Source organism: Callorhinus ursinus, unplaced genomic scaffold (assembly GCF_003265705.2).
Source record: "Callorhinus ursinus isolate GAN/ISIS: 27379988/994484 unplaced genomic scaffold, GSC_fseal_2.0 scaffold29, whole genome shotgun sequence".
NCBI classification, from domain to species: Eukaryota; Metazoa; Chordata; class Mammalia; order Carnivora; family Otariidae; genus Callorhinus; species Callorhinus ursinus.
In genome coordinates, this window is record NW_027397091.1 from 7,594,186 (window position 1) to 7,621,946 (window position 27,761).

A 27,761-nucleotide genomic window follows, 5' to 3' on the forward strand; every position below is an offset into this window, starting at 1 on the left:
TGTCTAACACTTGACATGTGGCCAGTCCAAATTAAGATGTGCTGGAAACAGAAAATACACACCTGATACACCTGACTTCAAAGACTAAGGTAAAACACTAAGAATGTAAATACTTTTTAGTGATTACATGCTGAAATGATAATATGTTGGATTTATTAGGTTAAATAAAAATATTATTAAAATGAATTTCCTCTGTTTCGGTTTACATTTTTATTAACTGCAACTGTTAGGAAATTGAAAAGTACATCTCTGGCTTGCATTCTGTTTCTGTTGTACCGTGCTGCTGTAACATCTGTGCACACGTTGGAACGAGCAAATAGTTCCATGTACAAGACTTGTGAGTTATGGCCTCCTTTTCACCTCATTCCTTCCTCCAGAGCAGCTCTCTTCACCTTGCTCTTCATGTTGGAGCCAAGTTTAGCATTTAACAATTGGTTCCATATCACTAAATTACTTGCTGTATTTCTGCTTAACCATTACTGTTGCGGTGGCGGTTGTAACTGTTTTATACTGATTTTAGGCTTTGCTTCTGAAACATCCCCTCAGCATTCAAGGGAGCTCTCGCTCAGTTTAACCTCTGTGCCCCTGCCGTATAATATGCACATACACACATATTCCCATCCTTGTAATTTTGCTGTAAACGTAACATTGTTTAGGTCAAGATTCAGTGTTTGTTATCATAACTACACATGCTAGCCGTAACTGAGCTGTGTATGAAGTACTCTCTTTATTTTCGGCACAATTTTTATTTATCGTAGGATCAGTAATTGCCTAGCTTTCCATGTTCCTGTCCTAATTCAATCTCAGATTCTCCACCAGTTGTCTAAAGTGAGTTTTGCATGCTCACAGACGCTTTTGAGGATGCATCTCCTGGAGACGTTGAAACTGCTATAGCCCCCACTCATGGTTCTCTCCTGGTCTAGCCCATGATCTCATTCAGGGATCTGCTTTGACCAGATCCTAGGATTTCCTCTGCCTTTTGCCTGTCTTCGCCTTCCTCTTTCCTGTATCTTCCTCTTTCTTGGTTAATTTCCTCATTTTGGTGAAGCACATCTTCAGTTAAGCTTCCTGAGAAAGGATGCATGGGACTTAAATTTTTTAAGACCTTGCATGTCTAAAAATGTCCCCTCCCCCTCATGTTTAAATGCAATTGGAGGTTGGAAACAATTTTCTTTAGAATTTTGAAGATATTTCTCTATTGTCTTTTAGTCTCCAGAGTTGCTTTGAGCCATTTGGAGCCAAACATTCACTGACCACTCCTTCCACCCACCTCTCACCCTCTTTTTAAAGATTTTTTTTTTTAATCTCCAATGCCTGATGTTTTACAGTGATATATGCCCTAATATGAGATGTTTCCATCTAACTTTCATGTATGGGTCCTCCTGTACTGGTCCTTTAATTTTTAATTTATTCTCTCTTATTTTTCATCTTTTTTATTTTTGCTGAAGTTTCTGAATGACTTCCTGAACTTGGTCCTCCAGCACTTCTGGTACTTTTTTTTTTTTTATTTCAGCTATCACTTTAATTTGTTTTCTGAAAGTTTCTTATTTTTTGTTATTGTATTTATTGCTTTATGGTTGCAATATCTCCTATCTCCCTGATAATAATGATAGTTTCTTAAAAAATGGTTTCCTTCTCCCTGCATAGTCTCAGTTTTGGCCAAGTAGTTTCTTTCCTGTTTGTTTTGTTTTCTTTCATGACAGAGTCTTTCCTTAGATAGCAGGTGATTCCTGGTTGTTTACTTGTATTCGAGAGTGGGGTATTAAAAAGATGGAAGGCAGTTCTCCATGCAGATACGGGGCTTGTGGGTGTTTGCTTCACTTTAGAACCATCCATCTAGGCTGTTTCCTTGGGGAATCCCTGATGTCAGTACTTCTAGATCCTACCTTTTAGGTTAGTCCAGTCCCTGAATGGTTTCAGTCTCCTATTTGGAGAGGCTAGGCAGTGTAGAGGGGTGTATTAGACAAGGTTCTCCAGAGACCCAGAACCAAAAGAAGGTATATATAATTATTGTAGGAATAGGCTCATGCAATTACAGAGACAGAAGTTCCATGATCTGCTGTCTGCCAGCTGGAGAACAAGGAAAGCCTGTGTATAATTCATTCTCAGTCCAAAACCTGCGAACCAGGAGTGCTGAAGTCTGGGGGCAGGAGAATATGGGTGTCCTAACTCAGAGATTGCAAATTCACCCTTCCTGCACCTTTTATTCTGTTTGGGCCCTCAGCAGATTGAATGATAACCACCTACACTGGGGAGGGCCATTGGCCTTACTGAGTGCACCAATTCAAATCATGATTTCTTCCAGAAATACCCTCACAGATATGCCCAGAAATAATATCTTATTAGTTGTCTGGGCATCTCTTAGATAAGTTGACATAAAATTAACCATCATAAGGGACATGCGGGTTGGGGAAGATGCCAATCAGTTTGTAAATGTTCCTTTAATTTTCTCTTTTTTCAGTAGGGTACCCCCTACTTTATGCTGTGCCTGGTGTTTTCCAGACCAGAGATCCTCTGTCTTACTCTCTCCAAAAAATAATTCTCTACGTTTCTGCAAGGGTGAGAGAGGGCAGTTGGCCTGGCTAAGCATAGTAAAGGGGAGTAGACTCTTGAACGATACAGGTTTGAACTGTGTGGGTCTACTTATACATGGATTTTTTTTTTTTTCAATAAATACAATACGGTCCTGGGGTGCCTAGGTGCCGCTCCCCCCCTGCTTGTGCTATCTCTCTCTCACTATCAAATAAATAAAGTCTTTAAAAAAATGTACTATACATGTATTGTCTCATGATTTTTGGAGGGCAGAGGCAGAGGGAGAATGAGAATCTTAAGCAGGCTCCATGCCCAGCATGGAGCCCAGCGTAGGGCTCAACCTCACAACCCTGAGATCATGACCTGAGCCAGAGCCAAGAGTCGGACACTTAACCATCTGAGCCACCCAGGCGCCCCAATGGTATTAACTCTTTAGACGTCTGATAGAGTGCATCTGAGCCTGTGCTTTCCTTTGTTGGTGGTTTTTAAGTGGCTAATTCAATATTATATATATATTTCAATAACATATATATAAAAAAGTAGGCTCCACTCCCACCGAGCAGCCCAACATGGGGCTTGAACCCATGATCCTGAGATCAAGAGTCAGATGCTTTGCTGACTGAGCCCCCCCAAGGCCCCCAATATTATATATATATATATATTTTAAGATTTTATTTATTTGAGAGAGAGACAGACAGAGATAGTGAGAGAGAGCACGAGCAGGAAGGAGACGGAGAAGCAGGCTTCCCGCTGAGCTGGGAGCCCAATGTGGGGCTCCATCCCAGGATTCCGGGATCATGACCTGAGCTGAAGGCAGACGCTTAACGACTGAACCACCCAGGCGCCCCAATATAATATATTTTTAAGACCAGTTTTAAGTAAACATTTATCTTGCAAATACTGTTATTTGATTATTCAGTCAACCTTTCTCCTATATATTATCCAAATAGAGATTTTGATATACCTACTTGTAACTTTTTTTCTTCTATTTAAAGGTCTGTAATTACTCTGGAATCAGTAAGCCATGGCGTCAAAGAAATTTGCCGTTAAAGTAAGTAGTGCTTAATATTCTTTAAAATGGTTAATTATTTTCTAATATAACTGAGTTCTGTGTTCATTGACAGTTGAAGCTCTGAACTTGCCTTCTACTCTAAATTAGTGTCTTTACTGAAAACCTTAGGTGATTGAAGATTTGCATGTTAAGAATGGGGGGGGAGAAAAAAATAGTTCATATGGTTATGGGAGTTTCTTGCTTCAAGTCTTCTGTAAGATGCCATTAGGTCATAACTTGGTCCTTAATGTTAAAAATTGTCATTCACATACGTATGTCCGTGACATGATTTTTGATAATGACAAAGCAGATAAAAATGAAGTAGGCAGCAAATGCTGCAGGTGGGTGAATGCCAGGAGAGAGGTCTCTTGCCCAGCTGCCCTCTTTTGTTTTCTTTTTATAAGTATCTCTTCTCTGTCCCTTGATGGCTGAGGCTGAGACCTTCTCAGGTGTGGGGGGAATGGGAGAACTATGTGTGAAGGGTGGTGGGAAAGGAGAGGGGAAGAATTGATAAATAGTGACTATGAGGTGTCTGAGATGCCTTCACCTATGCTGGCTGTTGAGGACATTTTTTCTGTGCTAGTGTTAGATTAAGTAGGTTCAAAACACCAAAACAGACAAATTACAATAGTTAACCAGATCAGATACTACTTAATATTGTAGTTATATCTTATTTTTACCAAGTCCTGGATTTACAACGTATTTATAAATTTCACTGCTTATCCACGTGTTTTGTAGTATTTCTTTTTATGAGAGATTATAAGTGGTGAACTTTCATCATTTGTCTTTCTAAAAAATGTAGTTTTGTCTTAACTCTAGAAAGTTGGTTATAGAAGTCTAGGTTGAGCATTATTTTTCCTTGGCGTTTGGAAGATATTTTCCATTGTCTTCTGGGATCTGTTATGGCAACTGAGAAACTCTGTAGTTATTGACTGATGTTTAAAATCACCTTAAAACTTAGTAGCTCAAAACACAAGCCATTTTTTTCTCTCTTGTGATTGTGTAGGTTGCCTGGTATCATTTGGGTCATTTCTGTTTTTGATGGTGGCTGGGGCTGCAATTATCTGGGACCCCAGTTCAGCTGGAACATCAAAGATGACATGCTCACACGGCTGTCCCTTGATACTGGCTGTGGTTGGGAGCTCACCTGGGGCTGGTGATTGTTGCCTGTCACTTCTCATTCACATGGCTGCTCTCTGTGGCTTGGGCTTCTCCTAGCATGGTGGCTGAGTTTGAGGGATGGTGTCCCAGAGCAAGAGTTGCTAGAAGAAAGAAGAGAATTTGCCAGTTCTTTGAAGGGTTGGGCTCAGAAGTCTCACTTGGCACTTATACTACATTCTGTTGGTCAGAGCACTCAAAGGACCCAGGCCAAGGGAAGCTGCAGCTTTTGATGTGAGAAGCAGCATGTGCCCACAGGGAAGCGAAGATTTATGGGCGGGGGGGGGGGGGCGCGCATCTGTGGAGACTAGTAACCACAGAAGTCTCTCGCCTGCCTCATTGTGATTTCTTTCTTGGTTATCTTGGTTATCAACTTTTTTCTTTCTAGCTGCTCTTAAAATTTTGTTTTTGGCTTTGATGTTTTACAATTTCACTATGAAGCCTGAAGCCGTAGACTTGTTTTAATTTATCTGGCTTGGGATGCAATGCATATCTTTATTTGAAAGATGCAAGTCTTTTTTATCAGTTTTGGAAAATCTCAACCAATTTCTCTTCAAGTACTGCCCTTTATCCTGTTCTCTTCTTCTGGAACTCTTATACTAAGTTTTCTGGGTAGTCTCATGTAATAGTTTCTTATGTGTTGCTAGGGTGATCTTAACTTGTCCAAGGTGGAGCTCCTGCAGGCTGTCTGCAGAGCTCTGCCAAAACTGGCAGTGGCCCAGTAGAGCAGACAGTTCTGGTCAATCGCAGGTTTTGGACCTGAGGTGCCTGGTTATGTCAGAGATGAGTCTCTTGATTTCTAGGCCATACACACTGATAGGGCAGATTCTGCTACCTTATTGCCTCATCTCACAGCCACACCAGCAAGTTGGAACTTAGCTCCTCGATCATGCCAGACAGGGAAGTTACTCCAACCATGAGTATCAAATTAGCAAGTTAGGGATACAGACAGCATTCTGACATTATGTGGAAGATTGTGTGCATCACGTTGTGATTGTCTCTGTGCCTCTGATCACACAGGCAGGGGGCCAGTTCTTCCCAATCATGCAGCTTAAAAAGCACCACGAACCAAACATTGGGATCCCGTTCTGAATGTCTGACATCCTTCCTGCCAGATTGTCTGTGCTGGCCTAGGGTGTCATGGGCAGCAGGGAACCCGCACACCTGCCACAAGTGCTGACCTCACGTGCCTTTTCTGAGGAATGCTGCTGCAGTAGGCTTGTAGGAATGCCCCTTGGCCATTAGCCTTTTCTTGTTTCTCTTTATGTCTCTGTGTTGCATTCAGAGTGCTTTTTATTAAACCTCTTCCAATTCGTTAACATCTTCTCATCTGGATTTAATTTGCTGTTTAATCTGTATTTAATCTACTCTTTAACTTGTTTATTTTTAGTGACTATATTTTTCAGCTGAGAATTTGTGTTTGGTTTATTTTTTTTTAATTCAAATTCTACCAGTCCTTTTTTTATATACTTGCCCTATTTTTAAAATATGTTCCCATATCCTTTTATCTTCTTTATAATTTTACAGTAATTTGTTTCATAGTCTCTTGTAGATTGTTCTATTATTTCCATTATTATTTAGTAAGTGTGGAATAAATTGGTGATTGAAATTGCTAGATTGTTCATGGGTGTAATTTTTAATTGTGTGCTTATTTTCAGTCACTCCTACATGTGCATGTGTGCACATTCATGTGCGTGCGTGTGCACACCCACACACACACATACACACTCTAGTGCAATTGAGCAGTTTCTAGTTTACTTCTTCTGGAGCCACTGGCATTTCAGTGGTTTTGGACCAGGCTTCACATTAATTTCATGGCTTGGGGTTCCACCACCTTGTGGGTAGTACAGCTTTGCAAGCCACAACGGAGTCTGGTGCAAGGTTGGTGTTTTTAGTATCTTCTAGTATTTTCCTTGCTGTTCTCCTTTCCCTTCCCTCGTGCTGAAGCCCTGGATGGATGGCAAGCTTCTGTGTTGCTTCCCTTGATCTGCAAGCAGTGATTTTTTTTTTCTAGTTGCATTTTCATGAAGGTCACAGTTTATCAAGAGAATGCAGGAAAAAGCTCTATAGAATAGTTCCTGCTCCAAGAAATTATGGACCTGTATGAACCATGTATTACATGAGGACATCTGCATATCCAGTACTTATTTATGTGTCAAGCATTGTACAAAGAACTGAAGTTGAAGTTCTTTACAGTTCTGGCTTAACTGGAATGAGTTCCTTCCGAACTTTTCTACCCCTTTTGGGCATTAGGATCCCAGCTGTCCGCTATCCTGGCTCCCACATATTCTGACTGCCAGGCTCAAACCTTCCAACAGGATGATTTTTTTTTCCTTCCCTCTCCCCACTTTATTGAGATACAATTGACATATAACATTGTGTAAGGTTATGGTGATTTGATAAGCATATGTGGTGAAATGTTTATCACAATGAAGTTAGTTAACACATCCTTTACCTCACATAATTGTTGTTCTTATGGTGCAAACATTAAAGCTCTACTCTTGCAGCACCTTTCTAGGATACAAGTATAGTATTGTTAATTGTAGTCATCATGCTATACGTTAGATCCCCAGAACTTCCTCATCTTGTAACTGGAAGTTTATACCCTTCGACTAGCATCTTTCTATTTTCCCCACCACTTAGCCCCTGGTAGCCACCATTCTATTCTATGAGCTTGATGTTTTTAGATTCCATATATATGTGAAATCATACGTATTTGTCTTTCTCTGACTTGTTCACATAGTATAGTGCCCTCAAAGTCTATGCATTTTGTCACAAGCAGCAGGATTTCCCTTTTTTATGGCTTAATAATACTCCATTGTGTATTTTCGCCACATTTCTTTATTCATTCATCCATCAGTAGACACTTAGGTTGTTTCCCTGTCTTGCCTATTGTGAATAATGCTGCAATGAACATGGGGTGCAGATGTCTCTTTGAGATAGTGATTTCATTTTCTTTGGATATATACCCAGAAATGGAATGGTTAGGTCACATGGTAGTTCAATTTTTAGTTTTTTGAGGAAGCTGCATACTGTTTTCCGTAGTGGCTGCACCAGTTTATATTCCCACCAATCATTCACCAGCCACAGTTCCACTTCCTCCACATCCTCACCAGCATTCCTTATCTCTTGCCTTTTTGATAGTAGCCATTCTAGCAGGGGTGAGGTGATATGGTTTTGATTTGCATTTCTAAAGGAGCGATTATTAGTACTGTTAGGGGTTTGTTTATTTAGGAGTCTTTTCCCAAATAGAGAACCCTCTTTTGGCTTTGATTTTTCTTTTTCCCCCTGTAGTGTACTTGTTTTCTATTTTATGGATTTTTTTTTTAATGATTTTCTCCCTTATATTTTCTTTGAGCAAATTTGCTCTTCTCTGTCCAGTTTAAGGTGGGAGCTTAAATCATGGAATTTGAGCATTTCTTTTCCAATATATAAACACTTAAAGCTATAAATTTTTCTCTCTAAGCCTTTATTGCTTTAATTATATCCCTCTTGTTTTGTTAGAGATGAAGTTAAAGTAGAGATTTTGTTTGTCAAATAAACATATTTTCTGATTCTCACTGTGATTTCATTTTTTTTCTCTTTGAGAGAGAGAGAGAGCAGAGGGTGAGTGAGAGAGAAAATCCTAAGCAGGCTCCATGCCCAGCATAGAGGCCGATGCAGGGGTTGATCTCATGACCCTGAGATCATGACCTGAGCTGAAACCAAGAGTCCCAACGCTTAAATGACTGAGCCACCCACATGCCCCTGTGATGACATTTTTGATCACTGGGTTATTGAAATGTGTATTATATTGTTTCTAAGTATTTGGGAATTTTCTAATCATTTTGTTGTTTGGTATAATTCCTCTATTTTGGAAAGTGTTCCATAAGCACTTGAAAAATGTGATGGTTGTCAAGTGCATCTGTCATTTAGATCAGGTTTGTTAATTTTGTTGTAACAATCTAATTTTTTACAGTTTGTAAATTAGTAATCTAATATTTACTAATAGTGTTTTTGTATTCTTTGGGTAAATACCTAGTAGTTGAATTACTAGATCATCTGGTAATTCTATTTTTAATTTTTTGAGGAACCTCCATACTGTTTTCCACAGTGGCTTTAGTGGTTGCGTTCCCACCAGCAGAGTACAAGGGATCTTTTTTCTTCACATCCTTGCCAACACTTGTTGTTTCTTGTGTTTTTGATTTTAGCCATTCTGACAGGTAAGGCAGAAGAGAGACATTCTCAGAGATGCAAAGTCTAGAAAAATTTCCTTCTAATGTACCCAATTTTAGGAAGAATGTGGTTTTCCAAAATGAGAGAGTAAACAGAGAAGGAGTGAGTTATAGGGTCTGGGAAATACGGAATTTGGCAGGTGAGTGCCTGAGCAAATCCCATGGTGATCAGCAGTGTGTCCTGCCTAGAAAGCAACCAGTCAGATTGGCACAGGACATAGGGTTCCATGAAAGGTGTCTCTCAACAAGAAATGAAAGGATGAAATACCTGATGTATTTGGAAGTAGAGAGGAGGTTTTCTTTGGTCTGTCAGAGAGTGTGGGAATGATTAGTGATAAGAATATGGGAAACTACACAAAAGAAAAATGAAGCAACTCTTCCCATCTTGTGTAAGATTAGAAAGTAAGCATAGTACACTACGTAGCTCAGCTTTGAACAGAGGGTACATTTCATATGTTGTGAACTCCAGCTGTTGGAAGGCTGGAGAAGGAGATGTGTGGGTGAGAGTTGTAAGCATTGTCCTCATTTTCAGTAGAAAGCATGTGAAGCTGAAATAATAAGAAATTGGTAGTAATAACATAGTATTTAGAAACATGATAGTAAATACCGGATCAAATAGCTGAAGTTTTCAGTGTGGTTGCTCTTGGTGAGAGCTGAGGAGGGTGGTGACAGGATAGGGCAGAGGAGGCCTGTTTTTGATAAGGCATTTTAATCTCTGTATATACATCAGTATATTAATCAGTAATTAAATGAGTAAAGGTTAAAAGGAATTAACTTGAGCAAATTTTCATATAGATGCATGTAATTTTGGCTCTCTGGGTTGAAAAATACTTGGATAGAGCATGGTTTCTAAAGTAATAGAAAACCAGATGAAACCCAAATAGCTTGCCACTTGCATCTCAGTTGTTTATTCTGAGACTTTTCCTGGAATGGTATTAATTATCCATGCAAACAGCTTATCCTTCTTCAAATGCAGCAAAGTCTTTTGACCTTCCTGCTATAAGAGGGCTTTTTTTTTTTTTTTTTTAAACCGCTGTGTTCCTGTCCTTGAACTCTTTCTTATAATTGTCTCCTAGTCCAGAATTCCAGGAAATGGCAGTAGTGAATGAGATGACAGAGTCCTTGGAACCACAGCTTTCAGGGTCTCTTGACTTCTGGGTCACTACAACTTGTGGCAGGGAGATAAGTCCTATACTTCCATGACTCCTTTCTCAGTTGGGTGTAGTGGTGACAGCCGACACACGTGTCCCCAAGGCTCCTTCGTGATCTTTTTTTTTTTAAGATTTTATTTATTTATTTGAGAGGGAGAGAATGAGAGAGAGAGAGAGCACGAGAGGGAAGAGGGTCAGAGGGAGAAGCAGACTTCCTGCTGAGCAGGGAGCCCGATGCGGGACTCGAGCCCGGGACTCCAGGATCATGACCTGAGCTGAAGGCAGTCGCTTAACCAACTGAGCCAGCTCTGCACCCACCCCAGAATTTTAGCATTTCCAAAATTATACATTGTTTAAGTTTTACTAGACTGCAGCCGCTCCCATTTGTTTACATATTGTCTCTGGCTTCTTTTATACTATAGTGGCAGAGTTGAATAGTAGTAACAAAGACCTCATTGCCTGCAAAGTCTGAAATATCTATCTATATCAGTAAATCCTGGTTAAGATGTATAAATCTCTCTCTTAAAGCACATCTCAATTCCTGCTAGCCACATTGAAGTGTTCAGGAAGCACACATGGCTAGTAGCAGCTGTATTGGACCCCATGGGTCTAAATCTATGCATCCTTCTGTGCTCCTGCCTCCTTGCCCCTTGTCAGAGTAAGCTTTCAATGAAGTTACCTTGGGTTAAACTGGTTGCAAGGGTGGGTAAATTAGTAAGGCCAAGACAAGGCCATTTCCTTTGCAAGTGGAACCAAGAAATAGACATGGACATAAACTATTAATCCTGGACTTTTATCCATGTTTTGGTAAGAAGTTTTAGTTTTAGTAAGAAGATATAAGTAAAGAAATAAATAAGAAAATAAATTTGAATAATAACTTATGGTCGAAAGTGTCAAATCAGTATATATGGTGTTGGCCTCTGAAAGTTTATGGGTCCATCCCCTGCTTTAAAGGCATTTTTTAAAGTATGTAATGCTGCCAGGTCTCACTCCCGATAATAATTACATTTTAGGATTTAAAATTTTCAGCTCTGGTTCCAGCAAAGCAGTACTTTGAAAGGTTCCTACCTCATTGTCTGTCTCTGTTTGTAGATCATTTCCTCTGCTTCCTGCATCTGTTTTCTTGGATTAGTTAGGTATTACACCAAAGTCTAGAATTCTTTTGGCTACAAAGCCTGCTCTGCTGCTTCCCCTCCCCCCAATCTACTTTATTGTGGGTGGGAAAATTTTTGTTGGGAGGGCCTGATTAATTAGAAGGGATTCCTGGCTTCCCTAGCAGTGGCAGCCTGGGAAGATTACAGAGCCTGGCTTAGTGACAGGCCAATCTGTATTTAAGGAAAAACTCGGACCAGACAGATTTCCCTGGAATGTGGATCTGGCTTTGTCTTCTTTCACAGAGAATGTGTAATGACCCCTCCTCCTCCTTCCCACCCACTCCAGGAGACTTAAAGCTTTTACTTGTGCTGTTGATATTTGTCCACTCTTTATTCTGGGGAGGATGGGGAGCTGGAGTTTTGGGGTAGGAAGACTGAATCATTTTCTGAATCTAAAGTAACAGGTTTAAGATTTTATTAATGTTTAGGAGGAGAGGAGAGATTTTACTTTTTTTTTTTTTAATTTCCCTGCATCTTTACTATCTGTATTTTTCTTTCTACTCCTTTGTAGCTATTATAGTTTTATGTACTGCTCTGAATTTCAGTTAACCTTAGTCTCTGCATTCTTTAGAACAACCACAAAAAGAGAAATATGTCCAAGAATTGACAGTAATTTCCCCTTTGTAGTAAAAGTAAAAGTGAAGAGCAACGCTTTGAACTTCTAGAGAAAGAGAGAAAGTTGAATAGCAAATGGGCTTTTGTCTTGCTGGCTTGCCTCAGTGAACCACTTCAATTCTGTGTCCTAGGTTTTTTAGTCTGCCTAAAGGGGAATGTGGTACTAACTCTGTCATCAGCACTCATTTGAAAACTGATGCATTAACTTTATGTATGACATTAAAAAAAATTTATACAAATATTTTCATACCAGTTGAGTTCTAGGTAATGATTTTCTACAACATTTTAAGAATAAAACTGAAGTGTCCTAACAAATCACAGAAGTTTTAAATGGTTATATTCTTTATCAGAAATGAATTTGAGGGGCACCTGGGTGGCTCAGTCATTAAGTGTCTGCCTTCAGCCTAGGTCATGATCCCAGGGTCCTGGGATCAAGCCCGGCATCAGGCTCCCTGCTCTGCAGGAAGCCTGCTTCTCCCTCTCCCGCTCTCCCTGCTTATGTTCCCTCTCTGGCTGTCTCTCTCTCTCTCACATAAATAAAATCTTAAAAAAAAAAAAAAAGAATTTGAATGAGGAGTGTGCAACCTTTATCCCTGGGAATGTTTTTACAAAGGCATTTGTGTTTATCTTTTTATCAAGGTAAAAAGAATTATCTCTGTATTTCTTCTCCTAATACTTAAACTCTTCATCTTCCAGTTCCTCCTTAGTTCTGTCTGTTCGTTGGGAGAGCTTTAAGTTTTCAAGACCTAGAGCCAATAAGAGTTTGCCTAGTGGTAGATGACATGTTCCAACTAAAATAGGCTGCTGTTTTTCCCCTGTTGCATATTATCTGTTTTATTACACTGGCTGTGCTGGAAACTGTAGTCAACTAAATGTCTCCTGATTACTTGATAGACTCCAGATCAAATTCACCAAGTTCACCAATGGTCACCCAATTCCCAATTAATTTGCCTCAGGCTTAAAGCTCTTAAGTTCTTTCTCACTCAATAGGGCATTTGCCCTGAGTGTTGATGACTTTAAAACAAAGTTCTTGTTGGTTTTGAAATGAAACTTCCTTTTCCAAGTGTTCTCTCTGTCTTTCTGGCCAGACACCCAGTTTCTGGGCTTTCTCTTCCCAATCCCTTCCTGTGTGTATAAGCTCATGTATTCTTTTTTTGGATGATTAGAAAGTGTTTAAATACAGCCCTGGCTTCTCATCCTCTTTTCAATTTCAACTTTCCACCTGCCTCCATTAAATCTCTGCCTAAATTGATCCCTAAAACCTCAGACGAAGAATTCAGTGTGTCATAGTTTTCTTCTAAACTGGCTTTTGCGTTGAATATCCGTGATGCTACTCCACGCATCCCAAGCATGTCAAATTCTGATGTCTCCTTGTCCCGTGTTCATGGTAACCTGTATAATGCATCCACCCTCTGCAGAGTGTCTTGGGCTTGCTGCTTCTGTCTTCCTTTCTTACAAATTCAGCCTTTATGATCCTTGTGGTTTGTATTCCTTCATTAATCTCTGGATGATCTCTATTCCTTTCCTGCCCTGCCATTCCAGTTTATCTAGATAAGTGCCAGGATACTGTTTTCTTAACACCATTTTCATCATGTTACTTCCTTAAGTGATCAGAGTAACTCCTTTTGTTTAATGAGATCTGATCTGAACTCTCTGGCTAGATTTAAGGCACTCTGATAACTGTTCTCTCTTCCTCTTTAACTTTGACCCATGTTTTCATGTTGGAACTTGGGAACATGGCCCACCTATCCCTCTGTAGCTGATGCCTTTGCATTTCCTGCAGTGATCTAGCCTGTGGTTTTCTCTCTTGCTGTTCTCTCTTACCTTTTCTTCCTTAGTTTCTGTACAACAGCTTGTACCAGGCTTGATTAATGACTCACTTTTCCTTTGACACACAATCTAAACTTTTCTCACATTGATTATCCTTTTTTCCTTGGACTGCCGTGTGTAGCTTATATTTTCTATATGATCACCAATTTTTTATATAAATGTTTACACAGGGCTTTGACAACGTACTATCCCAGCCACATTCCCTAAGAAGAAGGACCTGTGCTTCTTTTGTATCCACACAGGCCTTGATTAATCTGGAATATTTTTGAGGTGCTCAATATCCCCTCACTTTCCTTATTACAAAGATGAGAAGTTTCTTTCCTCATGGCTCATGGAGAATAAGGAAGTCACTTGAGCTTAGAGTTATTTCTTACTGGTGTTTTTTCAGTTCCAGACAGGGAATGAATGTTGTAATTCTCAATTCGTAGTATATTTCTTTTCTTAAAAAAAAAAAATTCATCTCGACCTCTTTCTCTTTTTAGAAGTCCACAGTTCCACTTTTGAAAATATTTTAAGTAATTCTTTTGAAATAGCCTCTGTCAATAGCCAAAATGACCATGTGTAGAGTTTGCTTCTGTAGGTCTTTTAGGAAAGTGAATTATTTCAGTATAATGTTAATCATTTGGACATTATTATATTTTATTTCAATTAGCACCTTAGCTTTAGTCCTTGATATTTTAATTTTTCCAACATACATGCATGTGCTTTGTATGTTACAACTTATTCTAGTGTAAAAAATAGATCTCTATTAGGGAACAGTAGACTCAGGATCTTTCACCAGATCCAAGAACTGAGTAAGTTCCTTGGATTCTCTCTGAAGGCTGTAGAGGGCATCATTGTTCTGTGTTTCGTTAAGTACGTGTGTCTGCAGAGGTTGTGATTCAAGGAAACACAGCAACTAAAGTGCTTTTAAAATCGTTGGCTCATTTCTAAATTATCATGACCTCCTAAATGCGGGTGTTTGTTGGCCTGTTCTCATCCGTAGCCTGTTAGGCCTCTGGATATTTAGTTTGCTCTGTCTTATCATTGTCCTCACCAGGAAACAAACACCACCATTAATGGCAGCAGTAGAAAACAATCACGACAACCCAAACTATCCAAAGTGGCCTCAGAGAAAACATTCATAGAGTGACATAAGATGGCCTCTGGTGTGCTTCCTTTCCAGATTCAGGAACCGGAAGTGATGGGATGAGAGTGAGGATCCCCCTTGTCCTTGGAAAGCTTTGGCAGCCCGGCCCAGCCCTGGTCCTAGCAGTAAAGGCTGGAGGGTTTGTTGGGAGTGATACTAGTCCTTGAGGCCATGGTGTTACTACACTTACTGCTCTTCCTATTCACCTTCCTTATTGCTATCATCACTGTTCCTTTTGGGGATGCATGGTTGGGGAGGTGGGGCGGGGGACTACAGAGCCTTCTTGCATTCTTCAGTCCCTGGGAATTACATGCAGATGACATTCCGCTGAAATAGCTATGTGTGCAGCAGTCCAGTCAGCCAAATCATGGAAGGGTGTACAGTGTTCGCTTACTGTCCTTTAAAAGTTTCTCTTGTAGTAATGTCTTGGAATACCCATGATTAAGTAATATAGGAAGCTCGGCCACTGCATATATCACCGTCACATGTGAGTAGCATGTGACAGTAACATTCTGATTTTAAAACTACAAGAAACATCAAGTAATGAGTTTTTCATGGTGACCCTATATACTCACACAGGCATGTGCTGTATTTTGCAAGTGTGGTCTGAGATGAGAAAGAATGTTATACTATTTGTTTCACAAAGGTGTAGTGTCATTATAGATGCTGGCAAGGCATGTGCCAGGCCTCATATCCCAGTTCCTCATTACCTGAAAATTCACTATATATTATGGATGATATTGAGGTCCTGTCTAGCCCTAAATTGCTGTGATTGGCTATATTGTATTCATATTACTTCAAGTTCTTTTATAGTACTTCTTGAAATTTATATCATCAGGTTTTTGAGGAGAGGATTCTAGAAGATGAAATTAGCATCGGACATTTAATCAGGTTTCCTGCATTCACATTATGGTTTCACTTGTGAAAATTGGATGATTTGGGGCAAATCCTTTTACCTCTCTGGGTAACTTCATTTCTTCAACTCTAAGAATAATAGCACTATATGTTTGACAGGGTTTCTTATGAGTATCAGATTTATAATAAAAGACAATGCTGTCAAAGTGTTTGGGGAAAATAACATTTTATACATGTCATGGCCCTCAGTGATTATTTTATGGTGACAATTTATACAGTAATAGAGGGACTTGGTGTCAGCATCTCACTTGTTCCTGGTCTCATAATTCTTTGAGTGAGGACTAGTCTAATTCTTTTCATATGGGAGGTGTCACTTAGCAAACTTTCATTTATGCTGGCATGCAGGGCCCTGGGTTAGGCACCAGAGACACAAACAGGGCTGATGATCACTCTTTCCCTATCCTCAGGAGGATTTGCAATGAGCTGTAAATAGTGGTAGGTTTGTGGAACACAGATATGCCAGAGTGCCCTGCTTAGTTGAGTTGTGAACAAATGAGTACAGTAGTCCCCCTTTACCCATGGGGGGGGTACATTCCAAGACCCCCAGTGGATGCATGAAACTGCAGGTAGTACTGAACCCTATATATACTATGTTTTTTACTCTATGTACATACCTATGATAAAATTTAATTTATAAACTAGGCACAGTAAGAGAGAAACAACAATAATAAAATAGAACAGTTATAACAATATACTATAATAAAAGTTATATAAATGTGTTCTCTCTCAGAATATCTTATTGTACTGCACTCATTCTTCTTGTGATGATGTGAGATAATAAATGAGATGAAGTTAGGTGAATGACATAGCATTAAGCTACTATTGGGCTTAAGCTACTACGTATTGTCAAAAGGAGGATCATCTGCTTCCTGACCTTGGCTGACCGTGGGTAACTGAAACTGCATAAGGTGAAACCGCGGACAACTACTGTACAGTGATTTTGTTCAGATTTGTTGTGAATGGGATGTTGTGGCAAAGCCATAGGTCAGTCAGTCGGTTTGGTATCCTATTTGTGTTTCACTTTACGTGGTGGACTATAGTGGCAGGTGGCCAGGGCTAGAAGTCAAGGGGCTTAGATGTTAGCCCTTGCTATCCCTGACTACGGCCAGCTGAGCTCACCATATCTATAGCTGTGTAACCAGCCAGCCCCAAACTGCGTAATCCCATGGGTCAGAAAATCCAGCCGGGCAGTTTTTCTGCTTTACATGACATTGGCTGGCTCTCTCGGATGCAGTCAGATACCGACTTGGCTGGAAGTCTCAAGAAGGCCTCGCTCACATGTTTGGTTTTCCTCCACGATGCCCCCTTTCTTTGTTCACAGGATGTCTCATCATTCAGTAGTCTAGCTTGAGCTCCCTTACGCATGGCGGCTGGCTTCCCCAGAGAACATGGCAGTGGAAACTGCTAGGCTTCTTAGGGCTGTGTCTGGAAGTAGTAAACTGTTTCTTCCACCATATTTTATTGGTCAGCAGATCACAAGGTCAGGAGGAGAGGAAATAGGCTCTGCCTCTTGATAGGAGGAGCAGCGAACATACACAGAGGAGGTGAGGAATTGTTGATGGCCATCTTTGGAGATTTTTTACCAAAGTTCCCTTATCTATTAAATGAAGTGTTGAGTTAGGGAGTCTCTAAACATCCTCGCCCTACATTTTTATGATTCTATAAATTTTTATTTGAGGAATTTTTTGTGTATGTTATAGTGGAAAGAATTTGGTCTTTGGAGACAGAAAGGCGTGGATTTAAATCAGGGCCTTAACATTGACCTGCACTTTTGAAAATGACTTACTTTTTCTGAGCTTTTGTATTCATCTGTTAAATAGGGTTAAATGAATAGCTTTACCATAAATTCCCTTCTGGGATATTTGTCCATCATAGCACAGAATCATCCCTCAGAGAGTGTTAACATTCTCCTCTTTCTGTTCATGTTACCTGATTTGGGCCTTTTTCAAAGCCAGTAGTCGTTGAAGACATTAATTGCAGGTCTTTTTGTTTAATTCTAAGAGGAGGATGTTCAGGTATTTAATCACGTTTTGTGGGTGCTAGGATATTTTTGTGAGATCAGGAGCTCAGACAAGACTGTTCAGTTTGTTTAGCCATGTTGGTGTTATGAATTATCCCTAGAACACCACTGCTATTTAGAAAACATGCTTAAAAATAACTAATTTGAAAATATATTTTGGTCTGTGAACAGCCGACTTATTTGGCATTTTTACTATCTTCCGTCTGGAAGAAAGGAAGGAACCATGTGGGGTGGCCAGCATTCTGTCTGGTGGTTTTGGACTGTGAGAGGATCTCGCCCACGGGCCAGGACTGATAGGTGAACTGGGACATGTACTTCCACCGCCATGTGAAATGGGTCCAAAAGCTCAGAGACTAAGGGGAGTAAGAGAAAAGAAAGATTGTATTCTGTAAAACACTGGTTCTCAAATTGTGTTCCTTGGACCAGCAGCATTAGCATCTCCTACACTAATGGCGCTGTGTATTTTTGTCGTGGTGTTATTGTGAAGGTTAAATGAAATGATTAATACAGAGTGCTTAGCAAAAGTAATCACTTTAGTAAATATTAGACATTATAATGATACCATCATCAAAAGTGGTAATCATTTTGATTAATTTTTTCTTCTGGGATGTTTCGGGCAGCAACTTATTTTGCACTTCTTAAAGCTGCCAGAGTTCTTAATAGTCTTTTTTAAAGCTTTGCAGATGGTCTGTCAGTCTAGCAGTATTTCATGTTGTTAAGTAAATGAAGACTTGTTTAAGCAATGTCTCAAGGTACTTCTTACAAAAGCTCATAATTCTGAAGAAGATATTCCTCAGTCTAAAGTGATGTTGAGAAATCATATAACATAGTTATGCAAATAGGTTCAAAGCCCTAATGTTTGTGGGAGTCATTAATGCCATTTAATGAGTCCCCAGGCAATGTCTGAACTCTGGAGTTTGCTTTTAAGAGTCATTCTCTCTCTAGATCTCCTTTCTTCATTTTAGATCTCGATGTCCTTAAACAAAGTCTCTGTGGAGGTTTTTTGTTTTTTTGTTTTTTTTTTTCCTTTTTTTTTTTCCATTTGTGGTCACATAAGGATCATGGTTAACCCCAAAAGGAAGGCCAGCTAGGCTGTGGGGGCCTGGGTTGGGGCCTGGAGCCTCTACACCTCAGCCTGCTGCCTTATTCACTTCCTCTTTTCTCCCCCTTACCACTACGTTTAAGCCAGATCCCAAAGTGAAAAGCAGTTTATTTGTCTTTGGGGCTTGCTGATTCAGAGGCATGGGTGTTCTCTGGGATGTCACTGTCTGACCGCTGAGCTGTCCACCATCCTTTGGCTGAGCTGTCAGCTTCCTTCTGGCGCCTCCTTCTAGGACTAGAAGTGATTGCTTTCCCCAAGGAAGCCTCGGGTTCAGGCCATGGCCAGTGATGGACAATTTTGCTTGTACTTGCTCATCTTGGCTTGAGTGTTGGTGCTCATCCTCTTGTTTCTTGCCTTGTCTGGGCCAGCATGTAGAGTGGCTCATATAAAACTGCTCTTCCCTTGGAGGATGAGATACTTAGGCAGAGCCAGGGGTCCCAGAGAGCATTCTGCTTAGGATTTTCCACAGTAGTCCCTGGGAGCATTCACTGTGTTCCATGGAAGGACCCAACTTCCCTGTCCCTGCTCCAGCTGAATGGCCCAGCTCCTATCAGTTTAATGTATTGAGGTTCTGCATAGAATTTAATGGGGAAGGGAGGCATTTTATGCACATTGAAGGGCACCGATGTAGTCCAGCTCTTTCACAGAGGAGGTCAGAATCCCTGTGGAGTAGAAGATGAAGGTCTGAAAAGTTGCCCAAGAGAATTTTGTGCCCTAAGAAGAGAGTAAGGACTCTTGGACTGGTGGTAGTGAAGGTTCGTTGGAAGAAGAAACAAACCTGGTAGACTGCCAGGGCTGAAAAAGAGTACTTTATGATAAGGGAGCAGAAATGTCTCAGAGTCCCCTAGCCTGAAGCTTCATGAAGTCTTGGAGACAGCTTTCGGCCACCTATGGCCCAGCTCCACCATGGGCCTTTCTTTGACAAGCAGGGCCCTGATCTCTGCATCTTTCTGTCATTCCCACTCTGCTCGTATCTTTCTGTTCCCCTGTGCACATTATAGAACATGATGGCTCCTCGCCTCCCAGGTGTGATATATTTTACAACTTCTGAAGTTGAGCTTGGGTAGGTATCCACCTTTGCTCCAATGACTGTAGAACAGGGGTGGGGTCACTTAGTACATATGTGGCTGTCCATGCCTGTACCTACCCTAGGGCATGGCGGTTGTCAGAAAAAGGGGCACAGAGAACCTCAAAAGTTATGCAGTAGTACTTAGGGTTTAGAGACTTTACTATAAAGTTTCTCCTTGGCAATCCTATAGACAAGCTTTCTTAGAGAACATAATAATGAGTACTTAAAGTTTGTAAGAGGCCTCAGGGGCATCCAGGAGGTAGCTGGAATAATCTGACTCTTGAGAAAGTTCTCTTGGTTACTGGGGATGAGGATGATCATAATTAGGGCTTTACTTACAGTTTGCAACTTGCTTTATTGTTGGTATGCATATTGAGGTGTTTTAAGGTTGTTCCTATCCCCGCAGTGTTTATATGTTATGGTAATTAAACCAAACTATTGCAGCAATCAAGAAAAGTATCAAAGAGGATGTCATTCCACTAATATTTCTGAATGTCTGCTCTACAGATGACATTGTGAGTCAGGAGAGGACCCAACCTTCAGTAGTGTGAATCTATCATTAAATCTTAAACTTCAGAGCACTGAATACATTCCAAAGACTCAGCTCTGAGTCTGCATATTTGATTTTGACTCAGCATTCCATTTGTACTTCCTCCAGTGTGTGAAACAACAAAAACTGAATTGTAGCTTTAGTATTTTTAATTGTCACCAAGTTATGCTGCTAGCCACTGTACAAAGTCTTTTAACAGCTGATGAAATGCTTTTTTAAAGATGGCCTGATGGGATCAGATGTTGCTGCATCATTTCCAATGCTGCCCGAGTCTGTTTCACTTCCCACAATGACAGATTCTCCATCTGCCATGACAGTGCATTCCTGAGCTACTGCCCCCTCACTGGGTTGGTGACTAGAATGTTTATTTTTAGGAAAAATTAAAATTATCCAGAGAAGGGTGTCTTCTGTAAAATTTACATGAATTAGCCCTTGACAGCAGGAATCAGGGAGGATTGTTGTGAGTGTGTAGACCTTAAAACACTTTTCATGGAAAATTTTTTAAAGCTACCAAAAGGGAGGAGTATAATGAACACTGATGTACCCATCACCCAACTTCAACATCGTGGACAATTTTAAATTAAGTAATACGCAAGTTGAAGGTTTAAAAAAAAGTGGTACCATGTGACATTAACACTTGTGTGTTGAAACTCAGTTTTCTAAATTTCAACACTGTTAATACTTTTTCACAAAATCAAAAGAGTCTTTGTTCTTTCCTTCAGTTTTCAGTTTAAATTCTAAGAAATATTATTACAAGTATATTAGTACAAGAGATCTTATTAGGATATTAATGTGGGTAGCCCGTGACAAAAGCAGCCACTAAAACTGTTGATTTTGGTTGTCTAGGTTCTGAAAATACCAGTATTCCTCAGATTTCTGATTTTGTTTTGAAGGGAATTCTTATTGGAGTGTTGCACAATAGTGACATAGACCTCACTGCTTTTCCTACCTATGGGATTTTTTTTTTTTTTTAAGATCTTTGAGATTTATTTGACAGAGAGAGAAACGATGGGAAGAGGGGCCAAGGGAGAGAATCTTCAAGCAGATTCTCTGCTGAGTGCAGAGTCCAACTTGGGGCTTGATCTCATGACCTATGAGATCATGACCTGAGCCAAAACCAAGAATCAGACGCTCAACCAACTGAGCAACCCAGGCGTCCCCCTACCTGTGGGATACTGATTCCTTTTCTCCAACATGGGGATAATGTGTCAACCTTCACAGCATTGTTACATAAAAAATGTCTAACCCAGTACCTGGATATTAGTAAGCATTCACTAAGTAAGTCTTAGCTATTAGTAATCACATGAAAGACACACACAGCTGGGAAGCAGAGCTGTTCTAAGATTGTGTAGGCTCCTTCTTGCCCTCGTCAGGTATTTCATTTCCGCAGCTTAATGTGTGAAGCACGAGCGGGTTGTGGTGGTTTTATTTATGTATTTATTTTTTGGTTACAGGCTCTCTTTTAAAAGCTGTTGTGACAGGAAAAGAGGGGTACTCACATTTACTGACTACCTACTAATATGTTTGTCACATATTAACCTATTTAATTCTCACAACACTGCCAACTACGCTTTCCTGTTGACAGTCATGGAGGTAAAGGTCCTGAGAATTGGCTCAGGTCGGAGGTCAGAATGTTGAAGGCAGGTTTCAAGCCTGGGATCTCTTAATGAAAGTTGTATGCTTTGATAAAGTGGGTAGAGACTGCTAGGTGCAGTCTTATAAGCAATTGGTTTAGAATTGCTCTTGACTGGTAATAATATGATTTCTTATATGGATTATAATTTTTTGTGTTAATAACTATATTACTAACTTTTAGTAGCTGTATTAAAACCGCTATCTTGGGAAATTAGCAGGACAGATGTAGTTATGAAAGAGGGGACTCTGGAGCCCCCGATTCTGGTTCTTTATTGCTTTCCCCTTCAAAGAGTCTTTTCGGGAAAAAGATGCCTTGAAGACCATGTTGGTCAAAGGTCAGTTTTGGACCCCATTCTCCTTAATGAACCAGGCCACTTCTGCCAAGCCCTTCTTCAGGTAGGCGCCCCTCTCAAGGGAGAGATTCTTGAGCTCCTTTGACTTACTAAATAGCTGGGGTGAGAGAGAGAGTGAAGAGGGACAGTGAGAGAGGGAAGAGGTCGGTCCTAGAGCAAAAGGCATGCCTCCATAGTTAGGTAGAAGCAGAAGAAAACTGCCCGAGAGCTAGAATTCCGGGGACAAGCTGGTCAGTCCTCCCTGAACTAAAGCCTCTGCCTAGATTCTGAGCTAGTTTTGGGGAAGAAGTTAGGGAGACCTTGAGAAGTAGGTGGGCTCATTGAGCTCCTCCTAGATGCCAACAGTGACTATGGCTTCTTCCCAAGGTGACAAACCTGGCTTTCAGGTTGGGGACAATCTGGGTAGTCAGCTGGTGTGGATGCAAAATAAAAATCAGTCTCCGATAACCTCTAGACTCTTCGTATACTTCTTTTTTCCCTTCGGAAAATTAAAAAAATCCTGAAATGCATAAAGAAGAAAAATTTTCTTATGCCCACTACTCAAATTTATATTCTATTACTGTTAACATCTTGCAGTATTAGCCTCTATGCTTTTATTTAAAAACAGACAATAGACTTGTTTTATAAAAACTTGTTTTCTAAACAACAACAACAAAATACCTGTTTTCATTATAAAGAATTCAAGTATGGGAAAAAAAATCACTCCGGGGTGCCTGGGTGGCTCAGTAGGTTAGGCATCTGCCTTTGGCTCAGGTCGTGATCCTGGGGTCCTGGGATCAAGCCCAGCGTCAGGCTCCCTGCTCAGCGGTGAGTCTGCTTCTCCCCCTGCCCCTCCCCTGCTCCTGCTCTCTCTCTCTCAAATAAATAAATAAAATCTTAAAAAATAACAGTCACTCCAGATCTCTTGGAAACAACTCTTGTTAGCATTAGGTGAACATCATTCCAGATGGATACTGTGGATATATTGTATGTACAAATAGAATGATTACAGTAAAACGTAGAAACACTTTTGCTAAATATTAGGTATAATAGCTGTTACTTTAATTAGAAAATGTAATTTTACTTTCATAGTAGAAAAAAGCTGAATTGAAATGTAAAGAATTGTTGAACCTCAAATTTCTTCTCATGTAGATTTTATTTCCTAAAGCTATCCTTACGATTAAAATAGCTTATAAAATAAGCATCTGGACTCATTTTTTTTTTCAGTCTTAGATCCCAGCGATTGACTGCTTGCTGTAAGAGAGGGCAACAGCGTCTCACTCACCCTTTCTTCTCACCTCCCTATTTTTATTGTTATTTTTATGTGTTTCAGTTTTGTATTAATCACATTTTTGTCCTATACTATTCAGTATGGTAGCCACTAACTGCGTGTGGCTATTTAATTTTCAACTTAAATTTACGTAAAATTAAAAATTGAGTTCTTCAGTCTCACCACATTTCAGGTGCTCAGTAGCCACAAGTAGCCAGTGGGTTAGTGCAGGTATTGCAGAAAGTTCTCTGGGACAGCAGTTTCTCAAGAAGGGGTTGTTGGTGTGGCTTATTCCAAATTCTTTCATGTTTGAGAATTTCTCTTATTTGCCTTTATATTTGAATGCTACCTTGGCTCATACTTTCTTTCCCTCAGAATCTTATAGCAAAACTTTCCCCAGTGTCTTCTGGCATTGAATATTGCTGTGGAGAAATGTAAAGCCAGCCCAGTATTTCCCCTCTTATACAGATGACTTGTTTGTTGTTCTCGGATACCTAAAAGATTTCATAAATGTCTCTCAGTCTGGAGTACTGTCACATCTTCTAAAAAATTTTTTTTTCTGGAAAATGTGTTTTTTTGGTCTACAAATTCTGTTCATTCTTTATTCCAGAGAGATTCTTTTTTTTTTAAGATTTTATTTATTTATTTGAGAGAGAGAGAGAGCACGAGAGGGAAGAGGGTCAGAGGGAGAAGCAGACTCCCCGCTGAGCAGGGAGCCCGATGCGGTGCTCGATCCTGGGACCCCAGGATCATGACCTGAGCCGAAGGCAGTTGCTTAACCAACTGAGCCACCCAGGCACCCCCAGAGAGATTCTTATGTTGTCTCTTATCCAATGTTGTCTCATATTCTTAGTTGTCTCCTCTCTTGCCTGTTCCATTTCTTAAGTTGCCTACTTCAGGGATAGGTCCTCCTATTAAATTATTTTCATTTGCCTTCTATATTTATTACTTTTTTTTTAATGTCCTCATTTCTTTTATATTTTAATCTGAAATGATTATACAAACCATATCACCATGATTGTCAGTAATTTTCAGGGTTGTCAATTTCTTGTCTATTTTCTTTTCACTTATTCCATAATGATAGTGATTTTTTTAAAGAATATTTATTTATTTATGAGAGAGAGAGTGCATACGCACGCTCACAGGAGCGTGCACAAGTGGAGGGCAACGGCAGAAGGAGAAGCACTCCCAGCTCAGCAGGGAGCCCGGTGAGGGACTCAATCCCAGGATACTGGGATCATGACCTGAGTAGAAGGCAGATGCTTAACCGACTGAGCCACCCCGGTGCCCAATGATACTGATTTTGATTCTTAATTTGTTTCTTTATTTTCCTTATGTTATCTATTCCTGTTCACCCAATTATCCCCAAATTTAGCAGCTTAAAACAATAAATATTGCTGACTCACAGTTTCTAGGGATCAGAAATACAGGTGTAGATTAGCTAGATAGATGCCTCTTATGCAGGATTTCTCACAAGGCTTTAATCATTTGTCAGCTGGGACAGCAGTCTTCTCAAGGCTCAACTGGGGGAAAATCTGATTTCAAGGTCACTTGTGATATTGGCAGGATGTCTCAGGTGCTCACTAGCTATTAGCTGGAGACATCTGTTTCTCTACACATGAGCCTCTCCAGAAGGCACCTCACAACATGGCAGCTGGGTTTCCTCCGAGAGAGCAAGAGAGGGTGCCCCAGATGGAAGCCACAACCTTTTTGTAACCTATCTTCAATGTGATACCACCTTATCACCTCTGCCACATTGTGTTTGTTAGAAGCAAATCATTAAATCCAGCCCATACTCAAGGGAAAAGGATTATAGAAGAGCATGAAAAACGGGGGACAAGATTGTCAGGGGCCATCTTAGATGCTGCCTGTCACACCTTCTTTGCCATTTTATTCTGTTTTATCATCTGTCTTTTGGATTCTTGAGTTAATGAATTTTCTCCCTAACCCTGAGTTGCTTTGTTTCTTGAAGCAATTAGATACTCCTGCTTCTCACATTATGTTTCCTTTTAAGTTTGGCATAGGCCTTTTGCACATTTGTTCCTTTTTTTTATGTTGTGCTTTTCATAGAAACCTAAAGCCATGCCATTTATTTCTGTCTCGGTTTTCTCTCTCTCTATTCACACATTCTATTTGCTTTGATATAGTGTGAATGGCTTTTTTATAGTCTTCCCTCTATCTGATGTCAGTTTGATTTCCCTTCAAACTAAAGTTTGAGGATTGGGTATTTTGGCCAGTCCATTTTTATGAAGCTATAAAGGATGGTCTCTGGAGGAAGAAAGCTCAGTTGCAGTGAGAAGTTAATACCACTATACCTGGATCCTCCTCTCTTCTGAGGTTCTGTTAGAGGTCCTGTGCCGGAGTTCATGCCTTGTCGGGGAGGGGTGGGGCAAGGCTGGGTACTCTTCCATGAGGACGTACTATTGTTAACTCTGCTTCCGAAAAGGCCATTTCCCATATTTAATAGAAGGAAAGAAAAGCAGGTTTGCTGGAGTAAGCAGATGGGCTGAGGGAACATTTTGGGGTGATTACTCTAAAACTAAATTATGATGACAGTTGCACAACTATATAAATTTATTAAAACATCAAATTGGCAATTTAACACAGGTAAATTTTATGATATGCAAATTAAACCTAAAGAAAGCTGTTTTACAAAAGCATATTTGTTCAGTGTTCTTTTTTTTGAGAATTAGAGGTAATAATTTTCAGGATGGTGATGACTCAGTAGTCCCAACCATTCATGTTTATTAGTTTAGTGGACATGTACTACCATGGATAAGTAAAACCAGAAAGATAGTTTTATAATTATTATGGAATGAATTGGTTGTTTCTCTTTAGCTTCACTAGCAGACAACATGCTAGTTTGCTAGTATCGATTGGGTGGTATGTAAATGAAAATGTCCTACCTAAATGTTGCAAAAATGCAAATTAGATTTTACTTATTTCCCAACTGTAAAAGAAACCAGTAGCAAAAAGGAAAAAAAAAATTGAAGTAAAGCTTTTCTAAAAATAGTCAATGATGAGCTGGGCTTTTATTTATATAGAGTCAAATCTTGATTGTTTTAAGATTACAAAGATTGATATATTGTGGATAAGGAATTACAAAATAACCTACATTTCTTTTAGCAGGAGTTTTATTCACTTATCTAAGGTGTCTTTATTGGGGGCTTATTACTCTGGTGATCAGTTAGATGCAAAAAGTTACATGGCAAGCTTTCTACCGGTCAGCCTTCCAGCAAACAGATGGGTAAAGACTTCTGTGTGCTTGTCACTGTTTGGTACTGGGACATACTAAAACCATGAGGTCCTTAAGGGAATAGCTGTGTCTTATGAATTCCTTTTTATATCTTTGATCCTTTGTATATTATAGGTGTTCTGTAAATATTTAATGCATGAGTGAATGAAAGAATAAGTAAGATGTACTGCTTCTCCTCCAGGAAAGTATATTCTAGTTAGGATTCTAGTAAGCCACACACATGAAAAGGCCCCTTATGGATCCCAAGTGTTCACATTGTCCGAGTTGTGCCTGAGAAAGGTGAAGGGTGGTGGCTAGGAGTACTCAGAAAACCTGGGGGAGTTAGCGATGACCAAGTGGGTCCACCTGAATCCCTGAGTAAGAACAGAGAATGTACTTGGGAAGGCTACATGCACAGGCTCCAAAGTAGAAATGAAGATAGATTTTGTGGGGCCTGGGAGACAGGACTGATTCTGGTTGTAGAGGATAGAATTGGGAGAATTGAGTTGGATGGAAAGAGTGGCTGCAGTGCCCAGGGCCTTGAAAGCCCAAGGGAAGAGATTGGTTTTGTTTCATTGGGCACTAGGGAGTCCATGGGTTCTTGAGCCAAGAAACAATTAGATTAAAATATATAAACTCACTCTTAAAGTTATTGATCAACCCTGTGGATTATTTGGCTCTTTTTTGCATCTCTTACGTGCAGGATGCTTATGGATTTAAGGTTTGTATATTTGGTTGTTGCATTTCCTTTTTTTTTTCTGGCACCTTACGCAAACTCATTTTTTAATTTTCCTACATA

General features: G+C 40.0%; 1 protein-coding gene across 8 annotated transcripts in view; it reads left to right on the plus strand.

Moving 5' to 3' along the window:
- Positions 1–27,761, plus strand: part of SLX4IP (SLX4 interacting protein) — a 189,727-nt gene that overhangs the window by 16,467 nt on the left and 145,499 nt on the right. For all 8 annotated transcript variants that reach the window (XM_025876005.2, XM_073878397.1, XM_073878394.1 and 5 more), the window contains one exon: positions 3,528–3,583. In XM_025876005.2, coding sequence (XP_025731790.1) covers positions 3,557–3,583 — 27 coding nt within the window. In that variant the 5' untranslated portion in view covers positions 3,528–3,556. The remainder of the gene's footprint in view (positions 1–3,527; positions 3,584–27,761) is intronic.